This window comes from Chroicocephalus ridibundus, chromosome 5, assembly GCF_963924245.1.
Source record: "Chroicocephalus ridibundus chromosome 5, bChrRid1.1, whole genome shotgun sequence".
In the NCBI taxonomy this organism is placed as follows: domain Eukaryota; kingdom Metazoa; phylum Chordata; class Aves; order Charadriiformes; family Laridae; genus Chroicocephalus; species Chroicocephalus ridibundus.
The window spans coordinates 44629555-44648921 of record NC_086288.1 but is presented as its reverse complement, the minus strand read 5'-3'; the positions used below and the strand labels follow the sequence as shown (position 1 = coordinate 44648921).

The window sequence follows — 19367 nt, the reverse complement described above, 5'->3', positions numbered from 1 at the left end:
CTCCTAATTATGTCCCCTTTTTTTATGCTATGATTCAGCTTTAAAGTGCTAACCCGACGCCGCATCTGCATCCAGCTACTGAATCCCACATCTTAATAAACTCCCTCGTTTGTGCAGCAATTGGCCTTTGGAGAATTCACATGTATTTCAAGATATTTGGTTTAAGCCTACAGAAGAGAAACAATCACCTCAAATCATGCTGAAGCTATGAACCTCTGTTATACTGCTCCCCAGTCAAGGCTTCATGGTTCTCAGCACCAATAACATGCTGTAGCACTGCATTCCTTGAACTGTGTTGGGCAAGGGGGAAGCTGCATCACATCTGCCCCAGCTTTCTCAGTCCTCAAAAATCTTTGCAGCCACTATCTTTGAATCCTCTGCTATCTAGCTTCTGGCACTGATCTCACATTCGTATACATATATGTCCTTGCAGCATGCTCTTTTTAAAAGAGGTCACAATTCTATGTGTCAGGAGGCATTCCTTGACAAAAGAGTCCTAGCAGTCAATCTGTAACTCAGGTCATGGAACTGATAAGACTCAGCTAAAGAATGCTCAGGCCCAGTCACTCATTTTTTCCCCTCTGCTGCAATGCTCTGTCTTTGCTATGCCAGTAATTTTCTGCATAACCAGACTGCCCTGGATCTGTGAACTCAAGAGAGACAGGGTACAAAAGAGGGAGGAGAGGGAGAACACACTGTTTATATTATATTCCCAGCCCCATGAAAGCAGGTATACCAATGTAATCTAGAATACTGGTGCCAAAGCCCCTGTCTCCAGGTGGGATTTTAATTACAACCAAGTCTGGAGACTCCCTTCTTCCAGTAAGCAACTGTCCCATTGTTCTAGGGAACTCCATTTAAATGTATCAGTCTCCTTGAAATCAGCTATAGCCTTAGAAAGCTAGCACATATAATGTCCTAAGGATAATGTTTTACTGATTACTTGCCTAACTGAAGCAACTTCTGAAGGCAATCAGATGAGCAATAATCTAGCATAAAGGAGGAGTTAGGATAGTCCCTTTCAGTGTCAGCAAACAGTTAGATCAGTTGTTCTGCGAGCAGCAAGCAAACATCACCTATCATCTCAAATGTTAATCTAACAAGGCACCCTCAACTACAGGCCAAACACCATGGATGAAAGCAGCCATGGCATTTGTACTTTTTCCTATCAGGCTCATTGCCAGGGTCTCCAAAACCTAGACAGCCAAAGCAGCGTGCTCAGGCTAACAGAAGCAGAAAAAAGAACAGATGACTGTAAAGTCTGGAAGATCAGAACAAAAACGAGGAATTGTCCTCATTAAAAAAAAAAAAGTTAAGATGTCACCATCACTTGAAAAGTTTGAGGTTTTATCTGGGTGCACCAGCTCTTCAGGCTTGAAGCATCTTGAAGAGGATATCTTCAAAGCTGAACACCAAAACCCTGCTTTTTTGTTAATGACAGAAGAAGGGGAACAGAAGACAAAAAGATGTTACCAAGAGGGGCAGCTGATAAGCTTAGCTTTTATAACAGAGGACATGGGTGAATTTATTGCTCGCAGAATGCTAAGAGGCTAGCAGGGAAGGCATTAGCTTACCAGGAAATCATTAACTCTACAGAATATTTGGGGTTTGTGGTTTGTTTTTTTGTTGGTGGTTTTGGGGGGCGTTTTAAGTACCCAGTACAGAAAGAATCTTCCATACTGAGGCTTTAATACTATTCTACAGAAACATATGGAGTTAAATGAACGGCTATAGTTAGTGGAAAATAAACAGGAAATGAAACAATGACAGAGATAAGATACCTCCAGAAAGCGTATTAGGAGTCCTCAACAGAACAATGGGAAAGGCTATTAATTAGGAAACCCCCACGCCTGTCTCCAGCTGAGCTGGGAGTTTAGTAACTCCCAGCCTGTTCCAAACTCATCACAAGGGTGTAGTTAGACAATGGCTCAGGCTAACAGCTCACTGCTGCCCAAGGAGCCATTCCTGCTCCTCCTTCTCCTCCTGCAGTCAGTGCTCATACGACCTCTCAAGTGAGCTGATTCAGTTCACAAAACCAACAGAAAAACTAGTCTGGCCAAATACAGAGGTGGAAAAAAAAGTTTTTTTAAAAAAATGTGTTTGCTCTGTAAGAACAACCAGGTGCAAGATATCAACCAACCACCAGCATGGTGGGGAGGAAACAAAGGAAAGGTAAGAGGAATAGTCTAGGGCAGGCTGAGATGCCCCTTTTGTGCTGCAAAAAGCATTCAGCTCAGCCATCTCTCATATCCGCGATTTCACGGTTGCTAAGCTGAAATAAACATAGCCTACAGGTAAAAAAAGTCCTGCTTTGTCCCAGCTATGCATTTCTGACACACCCTTGAGTATTAGACCAAAGAATAGTTGTTCCATAACACGTTGAATGGCCATGTGAGCTCCAGGGACACCAGGGAGGTAGCAAGAAGGTGAGGCTGGAGAGAACGGACAAGATCACCTTCAGACAGCTGCCCAAAACCATCATGAAGTTGTGGAACCACCATCTAAGAGAAGTAGCACAATAATCATTAAAATAGTCTCCACTGGGAAAGGGAATGCGATGAATGATCAGTCCAATGTACTGAACACTGGTCAAGTTTCTCCCACATCCAAAGAGCAAGAGCTCTACGTAGGATGAATATAAAAACTAAGGTAAAATAAACTTAAAAGATTTACTGGCACAGCCTCTGAAGTATTCCTATCCTCTTCAGGGAGGATAAAAAGTGTCAAAGTCTGTAAAAATTTAGCTTAGCTCTGCTGAACAGTGAAATGGTTTGATCTATGATCAGAACAGCTACAACCACAATCATATTTATAGATAAAACATACTGAAACTAAAAAAACATACTGAAACTAAATAAAAATCCTCGGAAATCATATCAAATTAATGGTGAGCTGAAAATCTCTGTTGAAAGGTAAGATGCAAGAAACACCACTGTTAAAAACATAGTTTAGAGTATAATTCAGGTAGTTTGATATATTGTTTTCTTAGCAACACACTCCAGCTGAGACATCACAGCTTTTTAAAGATGTCTGACATGCCAATCTCCAAATTTCTTCTTCCTGCCAGTTGTGATGTCTCTTCTCCCTGGCAAAGAATGCAGGAATGCTACCATTTAACCACTTCAAAATAAGATGACAGGATTCTTTTTAAAAAAATCAGCTGTAACTACATTTAAACAATTGTATCAATAATTGGTCAGTTCTCATCTCTCTTTGGAATATTACAATGCTGTTTTTAATTTCAGTATAAATATTAACCTACTTGAAGTGAAGATATGAAAGTTTATATTGTTATCTCACAGCCCAGTATGTAAAATTAAAGTTGCAGTGATGAAAATGCATTAACTCTAGGGAATTAAAGACAGCCAAGTGAAATATAACATGCACTGACTGTAAAAAAACACATAGTTGTAAGAATATCTGCTTTCCAAACAAGTCAACAGGACTCAAAATGTAAGACTACACATTTTTTGTCATCTGAACCTTGTATCTGAAGACAGATTTAATGCACTTATAACAGAGTGACATGCCTGCTTAATCAGAAGTTATGCAAGAAATTCGGCAGGCTAAATTGAACAGGTCGGATTAGAGACAACAACAGTCCCATTGTGGGCGCTGAAAGAGATTAGTGCAAAGCACAAGTCTAATAAGAAAACACGCTCCCTATATTTCCGCAACAGAAATGCTTATTTATTAAAAGGTATGGTCTTATGCATGGACTTAAATACTCCACATTACACTGAGGATTACACAAAGCAATTCCTTTTGCCTGTAATGCTTTCCCTAAAGCTATATAATGTTTTGAGTGACTATTCTTTGCTTGGGACTTACTGCAGCTTCAGAGTTAACAATAGTCAAGAAATACTACAGTGTCAATGGCGAGATGACACAACTTGACATATTTTATGAAATCAGACTAGCATCAAAACCGAAAACCAAATACTTCATCCTGTACGATTAAGCTTCATTCAAAGGTTGACAAAGTCACCTTATAGACCTCCCAGCTGTAAAGTTACTACTTAGCCAAAGACTTACTAAACTCTTACCCTAGAGCATGTGGGGTAGGAAGACTCATGTTATACAGTTAGCAATGACCAAAAGAAAACCAGGTTATACACATTTTAAACTTTTTTGTGATTCAGTAAATGAGCTTCTTCAAGTTTTCTTGCATCACCATTAAAAAAAAAAAACAAAACAAAAAACCAAAAGAAGCAGGCTGTTGTAGCATTTCTTAATGCAAGCCTGTTACTACACATAGCTTCTTTAGGGGTACAGCAGATGTCTCCATCTTTAACTGCAATAAATTATTTAAATAATCACTCCTTAGTCCTACTCTCTAAGGAATTTCAATCATTGGTCCTGACTTTTTCCTTTAGTACCTTAATGCTGATTATATAATAAAAAACAAGAGTCAATGTTACAGAAATAGTAAAGCAGTACAAAAAACTTTCCTACAGCATACTTGCACGCACAGCTTTATATCTTACCATCCTTTTCTCCCAACCCCAGAAAAAATAAAGCACTGAAACCACGTGCTGTTTATATGCCACCACTTAGCTTGTAATGCTTCACGGATTTCTCATGTGACTCTAAATGCATTTTGAATTACTTCTCCTGAGGCAAGACCTCCCTTCCCCTAAATTCAGGTTTTATTAATTCTGTCAGTTTTATGATTATTCCCCCATGGCATCTCTTATAAACCAAGCTTGTCTCAATCACCCCCCTCCATAGCTCTGCGTATCGTGATCCCTAACCTTGGTGCTCTTCTGCTCTTCTCCACTCCCTTAACCTCAGCACCTTCTAATCCCTTCCACTTCCCCACCTCCACTGGGAAACCAGCTGCAACGCACATGCCTTCAGCCTTGAGCTTTTATGCCAAGCACCAGCTAGAAAACAAACACTGCCTAGACAGCTGAATGTTTACTCCAAATAGATATGGATTAAATTCTCTCCATCTTTCCTTAAATTGGGACATTAACAAATATTCTCTTTTCCTTCTAGTCACTGAATTTACATAAGGCTTGCAAGAATGTTGATATTATTTCTATTGTAGTAAGTTTGCCTGAAATTAGTAAATAGGCTTAAGAATTATTTACAGAGAAATATGTGTAACAATCAAACAGCTGTCCATTCACTGAGAAACAACACTGGGGCTTGGGGCAGGAAGGAGATGATCCTCATCTTTCTGCAACTCATGGTATCTTTATTAGTACAATAAGAACAAAAGGTAAAACTAACCTAAAATGCAAAGGATTCCATCAGGTTGAGATTTGCTGCTCTGTGTCAGGATACTCTGAATGTTTCGAAGGCGGCTGCAGCTGCAAAACAAACAGAATTCATCCTTAAGGTCAGTGTTTTGAATTGCTCAAATTTGGTAGGCTAAAGATTCAACCTAGCTATTTTTCTTCTTTATTATATAAATTAAGTGGATACAGTTCAACTTGGGTATCTTTGTTTGAAATACATTTAGACCTCATATCAAACCCCAGATTATTTTTGTCCACTAAAAGATTAAGTACATAGCCCTGAGAGAAGACAAGAACCCCTAACCATCCATTCTAACCAAACTAATAACTAATAATAATAACTAATAATAACAACTCTAATAACCTCTAGCAGAAATTTCTGTTCAAGTTTCCGCTCAGCAAGCCAGCAACACTTCTTTCTCTACAAGAGAAGGAGAGAGCAAAGCAACATGAGGCAGGTGACGCCCAGGTAGAAAGCTGACAACGGAAGGGACTGCAGTAGCTCCTGCACCACAAGAGGAGTTTGCAAAAGATGGAGTTTGAGCACCTCCAGCACCATCAGACTGCTTCCATCCTGTGTAACTACATAATACAGACACATCCCAGACCTCGTACAAATGCAAGTGTAGGGGAGAAAGGGTGAAGGCACAGAGAACTGTCTCCACTCACAAACATGCAGGGTCTCTTCCACGTCCTCAGTTAATAAAATATCAGTGTCATGCTACCCACGGTGTCCCAGTAATGCTTTTGCTTCCCAGTATCATGAAGACTCAAAGGGGTCACCCTGTCATTATTACAAGCACATACACAAGCAGGAACACAGAACTGAGGGAACTTTCAGTCAGAAAAGATAAAGCAATTTTAGTGAGTGCTCCAAGACAGACACTCCTGACCAGGAGGTCTTCTCTTATAATTTACACTTCAGGTACTCCAGTTCTTCCTTGCATCTGGCATTGCTCTCTATAATTTTAGCTGGTCCATAACAGGAAAACATATAGCCAATACTCTCATTTGGCATAACAAAAGCTGAACTCCAGAAAAATGTCACTTTTTAAGAAAGATTTTTTTTCTGCAAGACAAATTAACAAACTGAATGTACACTAGTGGGTTTCCAGTCCGAAAGTAAACCACGGCTCAAAACAACTCTAAGTGAATAATACTTAAAGCAAACAACAAAAGCAGGAACTTTTTCCCCTCCATACCCAAAGAAATATCTAGATCATTTTCATAAGGTGCATAAGGTATAAGGTGTATTAAAACTACGATTTCTTTCTAAAATGAACAATAAGGGAAAATTATAGACCTGACGTATAATCTTTGATAATCTACACTAAAAAGAAATTCAACAATACCAAATCTTGCCAAGATTTTAATAACAAAAATTAATTATTATATAAATTTTAACTTACTTAACCAATATGCATCTTTAAGCCAGGCACAAAATTCATCTACAGTAGTCACAAAGAGAGCAACATAATTTGTGCTTGCAGGCAACATTTTGTGAGCTTGTTTTAATAAAGATAGAAGGCAAGACATTTCACTGCTGATATTACTGAATGTGTTTTCTTGTTCATAGTCTTGTTTATATAACTATGAACGGTTCAGCTCTAGGAAACAAATGTCTCTTATAGCAACACTGCAACAGAGCTAAATTTATGATTTGTTCAGATAAACAAGAATTCCTATTTTCATAGTTACATAAGCCAAGTAAAAAGCAAATAGATCTTTTCAGTAATCCTACAATTATCATGCTATACTTAGTCTGAAAGACGGAACGAACATGAGAGATTTACATCATAGCTAATCTAAGTGCAATTTGGACATTCACAATAGAAGACAGACAACATTTGAAGACACTTTCATAGGAAGTACAAAATCAATGCAAAATACTCCAGTTTTATTTTTTCCCAATTTTAAGCTGCCTATTTGAGGTCTGAATCCCTCAATTATTCTTTTTTCCTAAAATTTTCCAATCCATATTATAGACTGCACCATATCACAGCCCACTGTATGGATTAATAGATATTTTGATGCACCATGAGATACGGAAACAGAAATTAAAGCCACTGATGACAGCAAAAAGACACCTAATCAGGTACTATCAGATGTTGTTGCCGATGTAGGTGATGCTATGAAGTCCATAAAATAAACATTGAACTTCATGCTGCACATTTTAGCAACTTTAATTATTAGTTTGTTGAAACAACCTAAAACTGAATCTCACAGCTATCCAATCTTAAGATTTTGCATCTTATTCTGAAAGATTTTCATCCCACTGTTAAACCGGACCCAGACTAGCTAGGTGAGAGATGATCCACTACGGCAAGTTACACAGTGCTCATATTTTTATACTTCCCACATTAGAAGATCAAAAGTAGAAAAAACCCACTAGACTCTTCACTATGGGTACAAACAAATTTGACTTATTTAATTTGCTAGTATGCAAACAAGCCTACAGTTATTTAAGGACCAGCTGCAGGCAAGTAGAATTGCTAGAGCCTCTGTAAAATGCAAGAAAATGGAAGCAACTTTATATACAAACAAAGCCTGCATGAAAACAAAAACGCTTCCCTTGCTTCCCAAGGATATTTGAAGGACAGATTGAGGACTGTAAGAAAGCATGCCCAAGGACTTCCGCAGTGACGCAATAAGCAGCTTCCAAACTCACTCTTACTAAAACATTTACCATATCAGAGGATGCAGCTTCTTGCTTCTGCTCAGAGTGAGAAAAGAAACTGTCATCAGAAAAAAAATATTATGAATGCTTCCAGTCTGAAGACACAAGAGGTAGATTCTCATAAAACTCTCAGAAACAAGATGCAAAAATCCCCCTACTACTTGTGTTCAACTTTTACTCTCAAGGCAAATTTAAGTAATTCTCCAGCCAAAGACAGGTTTGTCTGGAGTGTAAAACATTTTTAAAACCTTTTATGCATTATAAACACAGCATGAATATATACCTTGATTTTGCTATCAATCTCCCCCCCCCATACAGATCACTTTTAAAGAAAAGAACGGTTAGAACTAAATTTGTCAAAGAACAAGTACGGAAACGCATAAGCAAATTGTGGGGGAAAATACACCCATTTATTATAAAATATTACTATATGATACAGGGTAAGTTACTCCTAAAATCTTTAAATTTTAACTTCACACTAACAACTTTGACAAAAGGGAAACCTGATCAAATACATTTATCACCTGAAAAGAAAAATTAGCATAATGAGCCTGTGCTTCAGGACCAGAGCAGAGCAAAGGAAAATACACGATGTTTTTGTCTTGGACTCTGTGAAAGCACTTTTTATGTGTTCAAGCAACTTTGGGGCGGGGGGGTGGGGGTGGCGAGGAATTGGAGCAGGAAAGTACTTGCATGTCTGTTCTGGGTTTGGTATTTTTTTTCCCCCCTCAAGTTTTGATTTAAGGTTAGGAATTTTACTCTCCTAGAATTAGCTTCAGTATCTTTCACGAATGTTATAACTTTGGTGGATCCTTAAAAGATAAAAAGTTCTCAGATTAAGCCGCTACAAAACTTTTGCCAAGTAAAGCCGAATGTCAGTGCTACATTCCCTTCAGGAGACACTCCTGACATAAAAGGAAAAAGCGCAGGGCAAACTATATCTTCATTATTTCATGAGATGTATGACCATAAAAGTGTTTACATCGATCTTAATATTAAACAGCCTTCAACAGAATATTTTTTCTTGCCTCGTTTAAATAAATAGTTTCTATGAAAGAAATCTTAGGAAAACTCTTCTTCACAGAAGTATTTTCAACGACATTTCAACTGTGTATAAATCATTACATTCAAAGGCTGACATTAAAAACAGAAGACTTCTGTGTCTGAAGAACAACCTTATTCAGAAATACTGAAGAGAATAATTAGAATTCTTAATACATGCTTTTAAACAATACAGGCTAAACTCTGTATAAAGCCAGAGAAAAAAAAAATGGCATTTTCTTGCATTTCACATTAAACAGTCAGCTGACAAAAACAAAGAAAGCATCCTGGGAACAAAATTCCACTACTTTTCCCATCTCCAAAACAAGCACCCTATCAAGGATACTGACTTTCTAATCTTTTTCATTTTACCACAGTAACAGAATTTCAAACAGAAACAACGAAGAACGATCTCCACACAATGGTGTAACCCTTTGGGCTTCAGGATGCTCTCCTGGAAGATGTGGCTCTGGATCCACCCACATATGTAACTACAACTAAATTTTACAGTAGCTTGATCATGAAAAATCAGCATTAGGTGTGTTCAAAAACAGTTACATGAAGCCCTTCTGAGGAAACCCCAAATTCCTGGAATTCTATGAGATTCGGAGAAGATGTGAGCTGCAAGCTACTTAAACTAGGTCTATTCCAACCACATCTGAGAGAACCAGAGACAACTAGGCTGCTTTAGAAGTGGTAAGGAGTTGAAGTAGGTGAAGTGAGAATTTTTCCAACATGCAGTTTTGAACAGAAGATGTGATTTCCACATTGGTTTAAGCCCACAATGCTGCAAGGGGCTGTCTGGCTGTTCTCACTGCCTTTGTATCTGCACTAACAATCTTCAAGCCATGTGTCAAGTCAGATCGGCTTACAGATCCAAACAAACTCTAGGCCAGGAATAAAAAAAAAAAAAAAAAAGCAAGCTTTCAAACATCAGCAAGCTGCTCTGACTGCTGATGAAAGCGGGTCAGAAGGCAAAGCCACATTTTGGGGCAGCATCTGGCAATAAAGCGTGCTTAGGCCAATTAAGAAACTATACATTGAGGTACTTGATATTCTGCTAATCTTGGACTAGATCCAAGCCAAAAAAAAAAAAAAAGGAAGATAATTGACAATCATTAACTTCTAAGAATTAGTGCTCATCTGTTCACATGTCTTCATACTAATTATGCAAAGTACTTTGCTTTACAACAGTCTAGCCTGTCACAACTTAGTAACAGACACGGCGCTGCAAGCCATGTATGTTGGAAAAAAAAGAGAATATTAACAACTGTGCCTTTCTCAACAGAAAGAACAAATGTGTTTTTTAAACAATGACACACAGTATTTTAATTCCCATTTTATTTATGTTTCCACAACGTGTTACTTTTTTCTACATCCCTTGTTGCTATCTGAATTTATTCTATGCCCAAGCTTGCTGTCGTAATCCAGTGGTACCAATGCAGCAACAATATTAGCCTTGATCCCTGATTGATTCCCAATTGATTCTCACAGGCTGGCTTAACCATCGTCTGGGATGGCCACAGCTGTGGTTAACATGCAATTCAGCTGACAAAGGATGTGATTTCACTGTGTTGAGTATGTTTTTCTTCATATTGGCAGATGTTATGCTCCTCCCCCACAAAGGCTAGGCAGTCTTAAAAACCCACACGTGGTAAAGCTTTGATAGATAGCAGCGAACAAGGGGAAAAATCTGAGACACCCCTGGCAAGCTTGTGCAAATCCTCACATTAACAAGGTTCATCTTCCAGGAATGGCTTGAATCGATTCATGCTGTCTACTTAAGACAGACACTGCCTTTAACATTAAGTACTTGATTTTAAAAAATAAATAAAATGGAAAGATAAAACCATTTATACTTCTTTCCAAATCTCACTTCTGGTTAACTTGCTGCTACTACCATCTGTTTCCACTCTACCCTTAAAAAATCAATTTTCTTTTTTTATGGGCCTTTTGTTGACTTCATGATTTCTACGAGAAAGATTATTATTGTCTGCTTATATTAGAGTATGGGATTTCCCTGGATTTCCCATAGCCTGACATTATCACCATCTTAACATATTTGTGAAAACAGAAACCAGAAGTCAGATTGAGTTGAAGACTCTCAGAATTTCATTAATTTCCAAAGTAGTTTATTTGAAATTTACTATCTAGCTTGAACAATAACATGCGCTCTCAGTTTTATTTTTTTCCTTAGCTCAATAAAATAACTCTCTTTTACTGCCTGGCACTCACAAAAGACAATGGCATTCACCCACCTTAGAATACATGACAATTTTCCAGCTATTTTCAAAATTTCTCTACAACGAACATAGGGATGCAGCTTGACTGTAAATAGGAGATCTAGCAACTTTAAAAACACCTGGCATGTTTAGCAACAGTAAGTAGCAAATATTAAAACTGGACATAAAGGCAGAAATTTTAACTCTGTGTGCATTTTACAGGACCAAATTCCTTGCTTCTTGACTTTAACTGGATAGTAATATTTAATTCTGTAATTCAGAGACCTCAAAGCACCCAGAACAGGCAGGAATCTCTCCTTACTAAAAAACATCTGGACTACCTGATACCTTTTGCAATTTACAAGCTCGTTCAGGATCTTGGCACTTCAGCACATCTGAACAGCAGCGCTATTTATTAAGGCTGCCCATCAATACTCATACTGTTATTTTCTGTAACCACGCTGGACAGTGCAGCACTTCAGCATACTTGTTTACCGTTGAGTAACTCACAGACAGGACCTCAACATCAGCTAATGGGCTGGAAACAAAGTGAAGTTCTTCCATGGGTACAATCAAATGACAGGTTGCCCATCACCTATACACACGTACGTGCCAGTTACATCTGCAGCCTTGACGCATCCTCTGTTTAACAGATTGATTTACAAACACCAGCTCTGTATTTTCATTGCATCATGTTATCAAGGATGGCAGCTATTCCCCCCCCAAAAAACACTATCACCTGAGAAAATGGCAATATTTGAAGAAGTAGGAAAGACTAGCAGCTGCAGGGTAACTATTCTGTCGTCAGTCAATTTCTGATCAGAAGGACAAGGCAAGTGTCTAGCACTTCAGCAAAAATCAGAAGTTACACTGAAGTGCCTTAAGACTAAATTTACTTTCAGAGCCCATTACTGGACCACAACCACCGCAACCACGTGGCCAGAAAGCATGAAGCCACATGCTTTGCCATCAGTTCAAGCTAAATGATCGCAAAGGGGTACCTTCGGCTGAAGCGCCCCAGGCAGCCGAGTTAATGCAATAGCTCTGCTCCTCTCCTTGGCAACTTTTCCTTCCCCAGCATCACTTCTACCCTCCTATTCCTATCAACCATATAGTCCCACATCCCTTTTAACTTTGGCTGCAGCCTAGAACTCAACAGACCCTAAGCCATCTTACTTCCCTAACATGTTAGAAAACCATCCATATTCAAGGAGTGGGGGTTGTTTCTCTCTTTTTTTTTTTTTTCCCCTCCAGTACTTCAGCAAGTTAAATTAGCACTCTGGTTGCACAGCTAAAACACAGTGCATTCCTTAAAAAAATTTTGGTCAAACTGTGCTATTACAAAATCCTGAACCTCAGCATAATTACATAAGGAACACACAGATACCAATTGTTAATCTTTCAACACAGATATGTCCCCTGCTAAAACTGGTTGGGAAACTACAACTCATTCGTCCCTGCACCGCCATGTCCCCAAACACCCCACTGACTGCTCCTCTGAAGCTGTAGGAAAAAAGCCACATACATAACCACTATGTGATTAAAGCCAGAATGGTTTAGAGGACGATAATATTAAGGCATATAGGCAAAGACAACATAAAAATGAACCCAAGTACTCATTTTGCATTTCCCCACACAGACACCTAATGAGAACGAATCTGTACTATGCTACAAACATGGGTAATTAATAACAAGGATTTGCCTACTCTATTTTACATAAAGGTAATGCAAAATCGGGTAGATCCAGCGCCCTACCAAATAGAACAAGTTTACATTGATTTTAGATGGTGATATTTAAGCAAAGCATTCAATAGAAATTTTGTTCAGAAATGCATGTATTCTTAAGGGAAACACTCATTTGCCACTAAACACAGACATATGAAACATGACATCATCTTCTAAAAAGGCATACCCTTTTTTGGGCAATACTCATCTCTTAGTTAAGGGCTTTCTTCTTTTTATTTACAAAACCATTCTTTACTTCCTTTTGTTGTTACAACCCTAGGGTCTCTGCAGTAAACACCAGCTCCCAACACACCATACAGCAAACCAAAACTCTGAAGTATGTGGAAGAACTCCAAGAATTATCTCTGGATGTTTCTCTATTCTTTATATAGTCTTAAGAATTTTTCCATTCCTGTTTGGGACTCGGGGGCAGGGGGAGGAGGGTAACAGATTGTGGGGGGTTTTTAAGTTATTTTTATTAACTGCCTGGTATCTGCTGACTGCTTGGGAAATTTATTGCAAACACTGGCCTCCCTGCCTCCATCTGGCCTGAAAAAAAAAAAAAACTGCACAAGAACAAATGTTGAGGAGGAAAAAAATTAACAAATGACATGCCTCCTACAAACATGCCAAATTACAGATGCTGTCTGGATCTCCCAGTGGAGCTCAAAAGCTTGCAGATGTTCACATAGAGTCTGAATGTTCTCATGACAACTTTAAAACAGGATCTCAGATTACAAAAATCACTCATAAAGAAAGAGACTTGAGTGGAAACCATTTTCTCTTTCAGCTTTTTTTTTTTTTACCATCTTGGTATTTTGTTACTGATCATGAATTTTAGGTCCTTTCCAGCTATAAACAAATATTAAGCTCTTTCTAAACAAGTAAGATTAATTTATTAAGTGAAAAAAAATTATTTGAAAGGGTCGCTTTTTCTTCCCTCTTATGATCAATTCAATTTCTAACTGCAGGCAGAGAGGGAACACAATCATCACAGAACAGCCATGTTCATGTATTTCAAGCAAACAGAACAGCCTCCATTTCTCTCACAGTGCAGAATTTCCTCATTTCACAGCATATGGTCTGAAAAGTGAAAATGCTTTTATTCCTTTCTTGTACAAAATATAAAAAACTTTTTTTTAAAAAAATTGCAAATCTACAGCAAATATAGACCCACTTTAATACCGAGGTAGCTTGGTCAACTGTTTATCTGCAATTTACATGCATTTCTGAAATTTACATGCAATGTCCCAGTTACTCCATTATCTGACTTTACACTGGTGAATACTTCCATCTATTGTGCTATAACTATTGAAAGTACTTCAGTTCCTGGGTTGTTCTTTGTGATATTCAGACATTTCAGATAATACACTGTAGCTTAACATACACACCGGTGCACCTCAATTCTTTAAAAGGAAATAGAGCTCCAGCAACCCAACGATACCTGAGCTGACATCCGAGCTCCCATAGAACCAACACTATCATCTAACATGTGCCCACGCCCCATCTCGTCGGGTTCTATCCCCCTTTTTTCTGAAGCTCAGGGAATGTTATTGCCTTCACATCCTCAAGCAGTTCTCCACAAGCCACCCAGCAGGTGCCCAGACAAACACACAATCTCCTTTCTCTCTATAATCCCTCATCCTCGCCCAAATCTCTGCTATCCCTACCCTACCTAATTTTGGCTTTCCTACCGTTCCCAAGCTCTTTTTTCCCTACTTCCAAGGTAGCCTCACATCCATCCCCACCCAAACCAGAACCAGGCTTAGCTCCCTGCAGTAACACTGCCCCAAGCCCACTCTCTCCGGACCAGCCCCTCTCCACGGTCCCCAAACCTCTCTTTTTGTCCCCCAATCCATCGCAGCCTCCCACACACCCTCCTCCAGTGGGATTCAGGATTCACCAATCCCTACACCCACAAAGTCAGGCCTCTGCCTGCCATCCCATCGGGGCCATCAACACTTCTCTCCCAGTAGCCACCTGCAAAATTAGCCACCCCCCGTGAAGCTCCATACCTTCTGCCCGTAGCCCCAGCCCCTCAAACGCTGCTCCTAATGCTCCAGCCCCCCATAACCACCCCAACCTTAATGACTCCTAATCCCCCGGTAATAGCCCCCAAAACTCCTTAATGCCCCCTGGACACCCCAAAACCTCTCCTTAATGGCCCCAACCCCTCTATTCTAGCCTACCCCAGCACCTCCAAAGCCCCTAGCCCCCCCCATCCTTCCCACCAGCCCACCCCAACTCCCTTAACATCCTATTTTCTCCCCAGTCACCACCTTCAGTGCCCACAGCTCTCAATTTCTCCCCCACCAAACTCCTTAAAGCCCCCAACCCCTCCCCATCAGCTCCCCGAAAACCCCGGCATCGCCCCCCTCAGTACCCTTAATACCCCAGCCCCAGTCCATACAGCCCCTCCAATGCCCCCAGCCGCCCTTCACACCCCTGGTTCCTCAGTTTCCCCCTCAGCACCCGGCCCGGCCCCACCCCACCAGCCCCCTCAGAGCAGCCCAAAGCCCGGCCCGGCCCGGCCCCTCCCTGTCAGCTCTTCAGCGTCCCCCCCCGCACCCTCAAAGCCCTCCCCCGGCAGCCTCCCCCCCTCCTCTTCCGCCGCCCGTTACCTGACGAAGGCCTCGGCGGCCCGGGAGCGGCGGGGCGAGGGTCGTGGGGGCGGCAGGAGGAGCGCGGAGCGGCCGCACAGCGCCATGGCGACGGCGATGCAGCAGCGGGAGGAGGGAGCCGGCGGCACTGCGGCCCCTGCGCCCCGCCCCGCCTCGCCCCGCCCCGCCCCGCCCCGCGCCGCACGCACCACCGCTCTCCGCGCCGCAGGGGGGGACGCCGAGGCACTGCCGCGGCGCTGCCCGTGCTCTCCGCCTTCCCGGCCGCGCAGGATGCCGCCCGACCCTCTTGTCCCCTCACACGGAGCGGGACCAGGAAGGCGTCTACCGCCGACCACAGCTGGGCGCAAACACAGCGCGGTGCACGGCTGGCAACCCCCTCCGCGAGGCATGGGCTCGTCCAACTCTTGCTCCGCTCTGTGCACACGCCCCCGGCGCAGCGGCTCCTTCCACCACCTCCCCCCCACCCAGCCGCTCATGGGCGCGTCCAACCCCCACCACAGCCCCCCCGCGCCGCCGTGGCGTGGGCTCGTCCGACCCCCGGGAGCCCCACGGGACCGTGTGACAGGGAGCCCCCGGAGCCCCGCGGGGCGATGCGATGCGACACGGACTCCTCGGACCCCCTTCCCCCCCACGGAGCCCCGCGGGATCGTGTGACACGGACCTCCAGGGAGCCCACGAAGCCCCGCGGGGCGATGTGACAAGGACCCCTCCCGGACCCCAACCCGCCGAGCCTCGCGGGACGGTGTGACACGGACCCCCACGGAGCCTCCGGAGCCCCGCGGGACGATGTGCCCTGGCTCCCGCGAAGCGTTGTTCCCCCCCAAACGCCCTACACCACGTGGACATGCCCGGCCCCCCATGCCCCCCCAGGCATTACACCCCCCACGTAAACCCTTCCCCAATTGCCCTTCGCCGCACCGCCGGGCCCCAAAACCTCGTAGCCCCGTTCACGCATCCCTCTGGGGCGAGTCACCAGAACCTCAGCTATCTCCCATCGCCCCGCTCTAGTTACCGCACCACACACACCCCCCAAATACCCCGTCTTTCCACCCAGCAGTACATCACCCCAGTCTGTGCCGACCGTCTCCTGGTACCAGCACAGCTGCCCTATGGACACCTTTTATTTGCTTACACCAGAAATTTGGGGTGCGAGGAGTGCAGAGCCCCCCCCCCCCCCCCCCAAACAGAGACGAGTTTCGCCTCCTCCATCCTGCCCTGTCCTGCCCAGCTCGGAGGTGCCAGCCTCGCCACAGGCTCTGGACTTCCACCTCCCACCTTCTCCAGTCTTTCCCACTCCAGTGTTACTGCGTCTTTCCGCCATCCCCATGGGCCTGCTGTGCTGCATTATTACAAAAAATAAAACAAGCCAGCACACCTGGCTTCCAGTACCGTGATGCAGGAGCAGGGATTTTAGGTCCCCCACACAAACACCTCCAAGTATCTATAATTAAAGGACTGAGGTCAACACGATGCGGGGAAGGATCTGGAGCCGTGGTTTAATGAACCGTGCAGGGGCACATGGCTTGAAACCACACATCCCCCGGCTGCGGAGAACACATCCTTCTCCTCCTGCATCCTCCTGCCTCGTCAGCATAGCCCAGGAGGACAGGAAAACGGCCCCACGGCATGACGAGCGGTTGAGTAAGCATTAAGGAAACCTGAAATTGCTGTCCCCACTCTCATCCCCCCACGTGGTGCTTTCCCCCCAGAAAGCCCAACATTAATCTGTGATGGCTGAGCTCTCGGCACCCGTTGCCATCCCCGTTAATCACCCTGGCTCCTCATCCCTGGTGGAGAATGAGATAAGACTGCTTGTCTGCATCTTATTTTAATTACGCTAGTATTTGCCAAGAGCAGCAAAAAGCCCTAAATCTGCAGCCTTTGGGTGTGATGGAGACACGGGCTGCTAAAAGCAAACACCTTTTTGCTTTGCAATGGACCTCAATGCAAACGGGGATACATGGGGAGCGATGGAGGGCTCTGCGCACCTCCCACACCGTGCTCTTCACTCAGTTCAGGTGAGAACATGTTCCAAAATGTAATTTCTTTTTTTCCTCCAAAACCAAATTGGACTTTGCTCACGGCTGCGGAGCAAAGAAGACAAGATAAATATGCTGGGCCATGACCCAGCTGCCCCAGGGCAACCAGGAAGCATTTTCGCTGGCCTCACCAATAAAGCTCAGATGGGTTCGATGTACAGATGTCCCTAAGCCGCAGGTTACACCACCCAGCCCCATCCCATGTGCTGATGGGAAGTCGGCACCATGTCGATCCCAAGCTCTCCCTATTTTTTGAGCACCCTGGACATCCTTTGAAATGAATTTGCTTAGGCAACATCAGCAGTGGGAAGTGAAGCACCAAAATGAAAAGCAGGCACCTTTGGTGTTTCTCAGTATTGCCAAAAACCCTTGGATTCTCTCCAGAAAGCCCTGAAAATGCATCCCTCCTGCCTCTCTTGCTCTATGCTGAATGGGGCAATCTCCTGCAGACTCCTGACGGTTGACCCTGTCCTAGTCCGTGGACCATCAGCCTCTGAAAGGCTTTCCTGGGCTCCCTCCACATCCGTTGCTCACGTAGGGAAGGGGACATGTCCTAAGAGCTTGTCCCAGCTGTCCTTTCCCTGCAACAAGCACGGTCCTTAACATTTGGGTGGTGTGTTGGCTCCTTCCATCTTCTCCTTGGCATGCAACCAAGAGCCTGGTGGCGATGACCCATGGTGAGAGAGGAAAGGAGAGGGGAAAGGGATCTTCTTAGGACAGATGTAAGTGCAATTTTGCCCCCAAGGCTCTTCTTTCAGCCAACAAGGGAAGACATTTTACGCCACTGGTGCATTGATCGAGAGAGGAAGATTTTCCCTTAGTTGAGGAGGACCGGGTCAGAGACCACTTGGCCAAGCTGGACATTCATAAATCCATGGGCCCTGACGGGATGCACCCGCGAGTGCTGAGAGAGCTGGCAGACGTTATCGCTAGACCACTCTCCATCGTCTTTGCAAGGTCATGGGGAACAGGAGAGGTGCCTGAGGACTGGAGGAAGGCTGACATCACTCCAATCTTCAAAAAAGGCAAGAAGGAGGACCCAGGGAACTACAGGCCGGTTAGTCTCACCTCTGTCCCTGGGAAGGTAATGGAGCGACTCATTCTGGATGTCGTCTCCAAACACATAGAGGAACAGGAAGTTATTGGAAGTGGTCAGCATGGATTTACCAAGGGCAAATCATGCCTGACCAATCTGATAGCTTTCTATGATGTTATAACGGGTTGGCTGGATGAGGGGAGAGCCGTAGATGTCATCTACCTTGACCTTAGCAAGGCTTTTGACACTGTCTCCCATAACATCCTCATTAGGAAGCTGAGGAAGTATGGGCTAGACGAGGTGACAGTGAGGTGGATCGAGAGCTGGCTGAGTGACAGAACTCAGAGGGTTGTGATCAGCGGCACAGAGTCCAGTTGGAGGCCTGTAACGAGTGGTGTCCCTCAGGGGTCAATACTTGGACCAATTTTGTTCAATATATTCATTAATGACCTAGATGAGGGGACAGAGTGTATCCTCAGCAAGTTTGCTGATGATACCAAGCTGGGAGGGGTGGCCGACACTCCAGAGGGCCGTGCTGCCATCCAGCGTGACCTGGACAGGCTGGAGAGCTGGGCAGAGAAGAACCTAATGAGGTTCAACAAAAGCAAGTGTAGGGTCCTGCACCTGGGAAGGAAGAATGCCAAACACCAGTATATGTTAGGGGCGGACATGCTGGGAAGCAGCTCTGAGGAGAAGGACCTGGGGGTCCTGGTAGACAGCAAATTATCCATGAGACAGCAGTGTGCCCTTGTCGCCAAGA

The 19367-nt window shown here is 43.5% G+C and overlaps 1 protein-coding gene across 1 annotated transcript in view; it reads right to left on the bottom strand.

The window, feature by feature from the left end:
- Window positions 1-15679, bottom strand: part of DNAAF9 (dynein axonemal assembly factor 9) — a 78458-nt gene extending 62779 nt beyond the window's left edge. Inside the window, exons 1-2 of the mRNA XM_063335535.1 lie at window positions 15533-15679; window positions 5239-5318 (exon numbers count right to left, since the gene is read on the bottom strand). Of these exons, the coding sequence (XP_063191605.1) occupies window positions 5239-5318; window positions 15533-15618 (166 nt within the window). The 5' untranslated portion in view covers window positions 15619-15679. The remainder of the gene's footprint in view (window positions 1-5238; window positions 5319-15532) is intronic.
- Between the last annotated feature and the right edge of the window lie 3688 nt (window positions 15680-19367).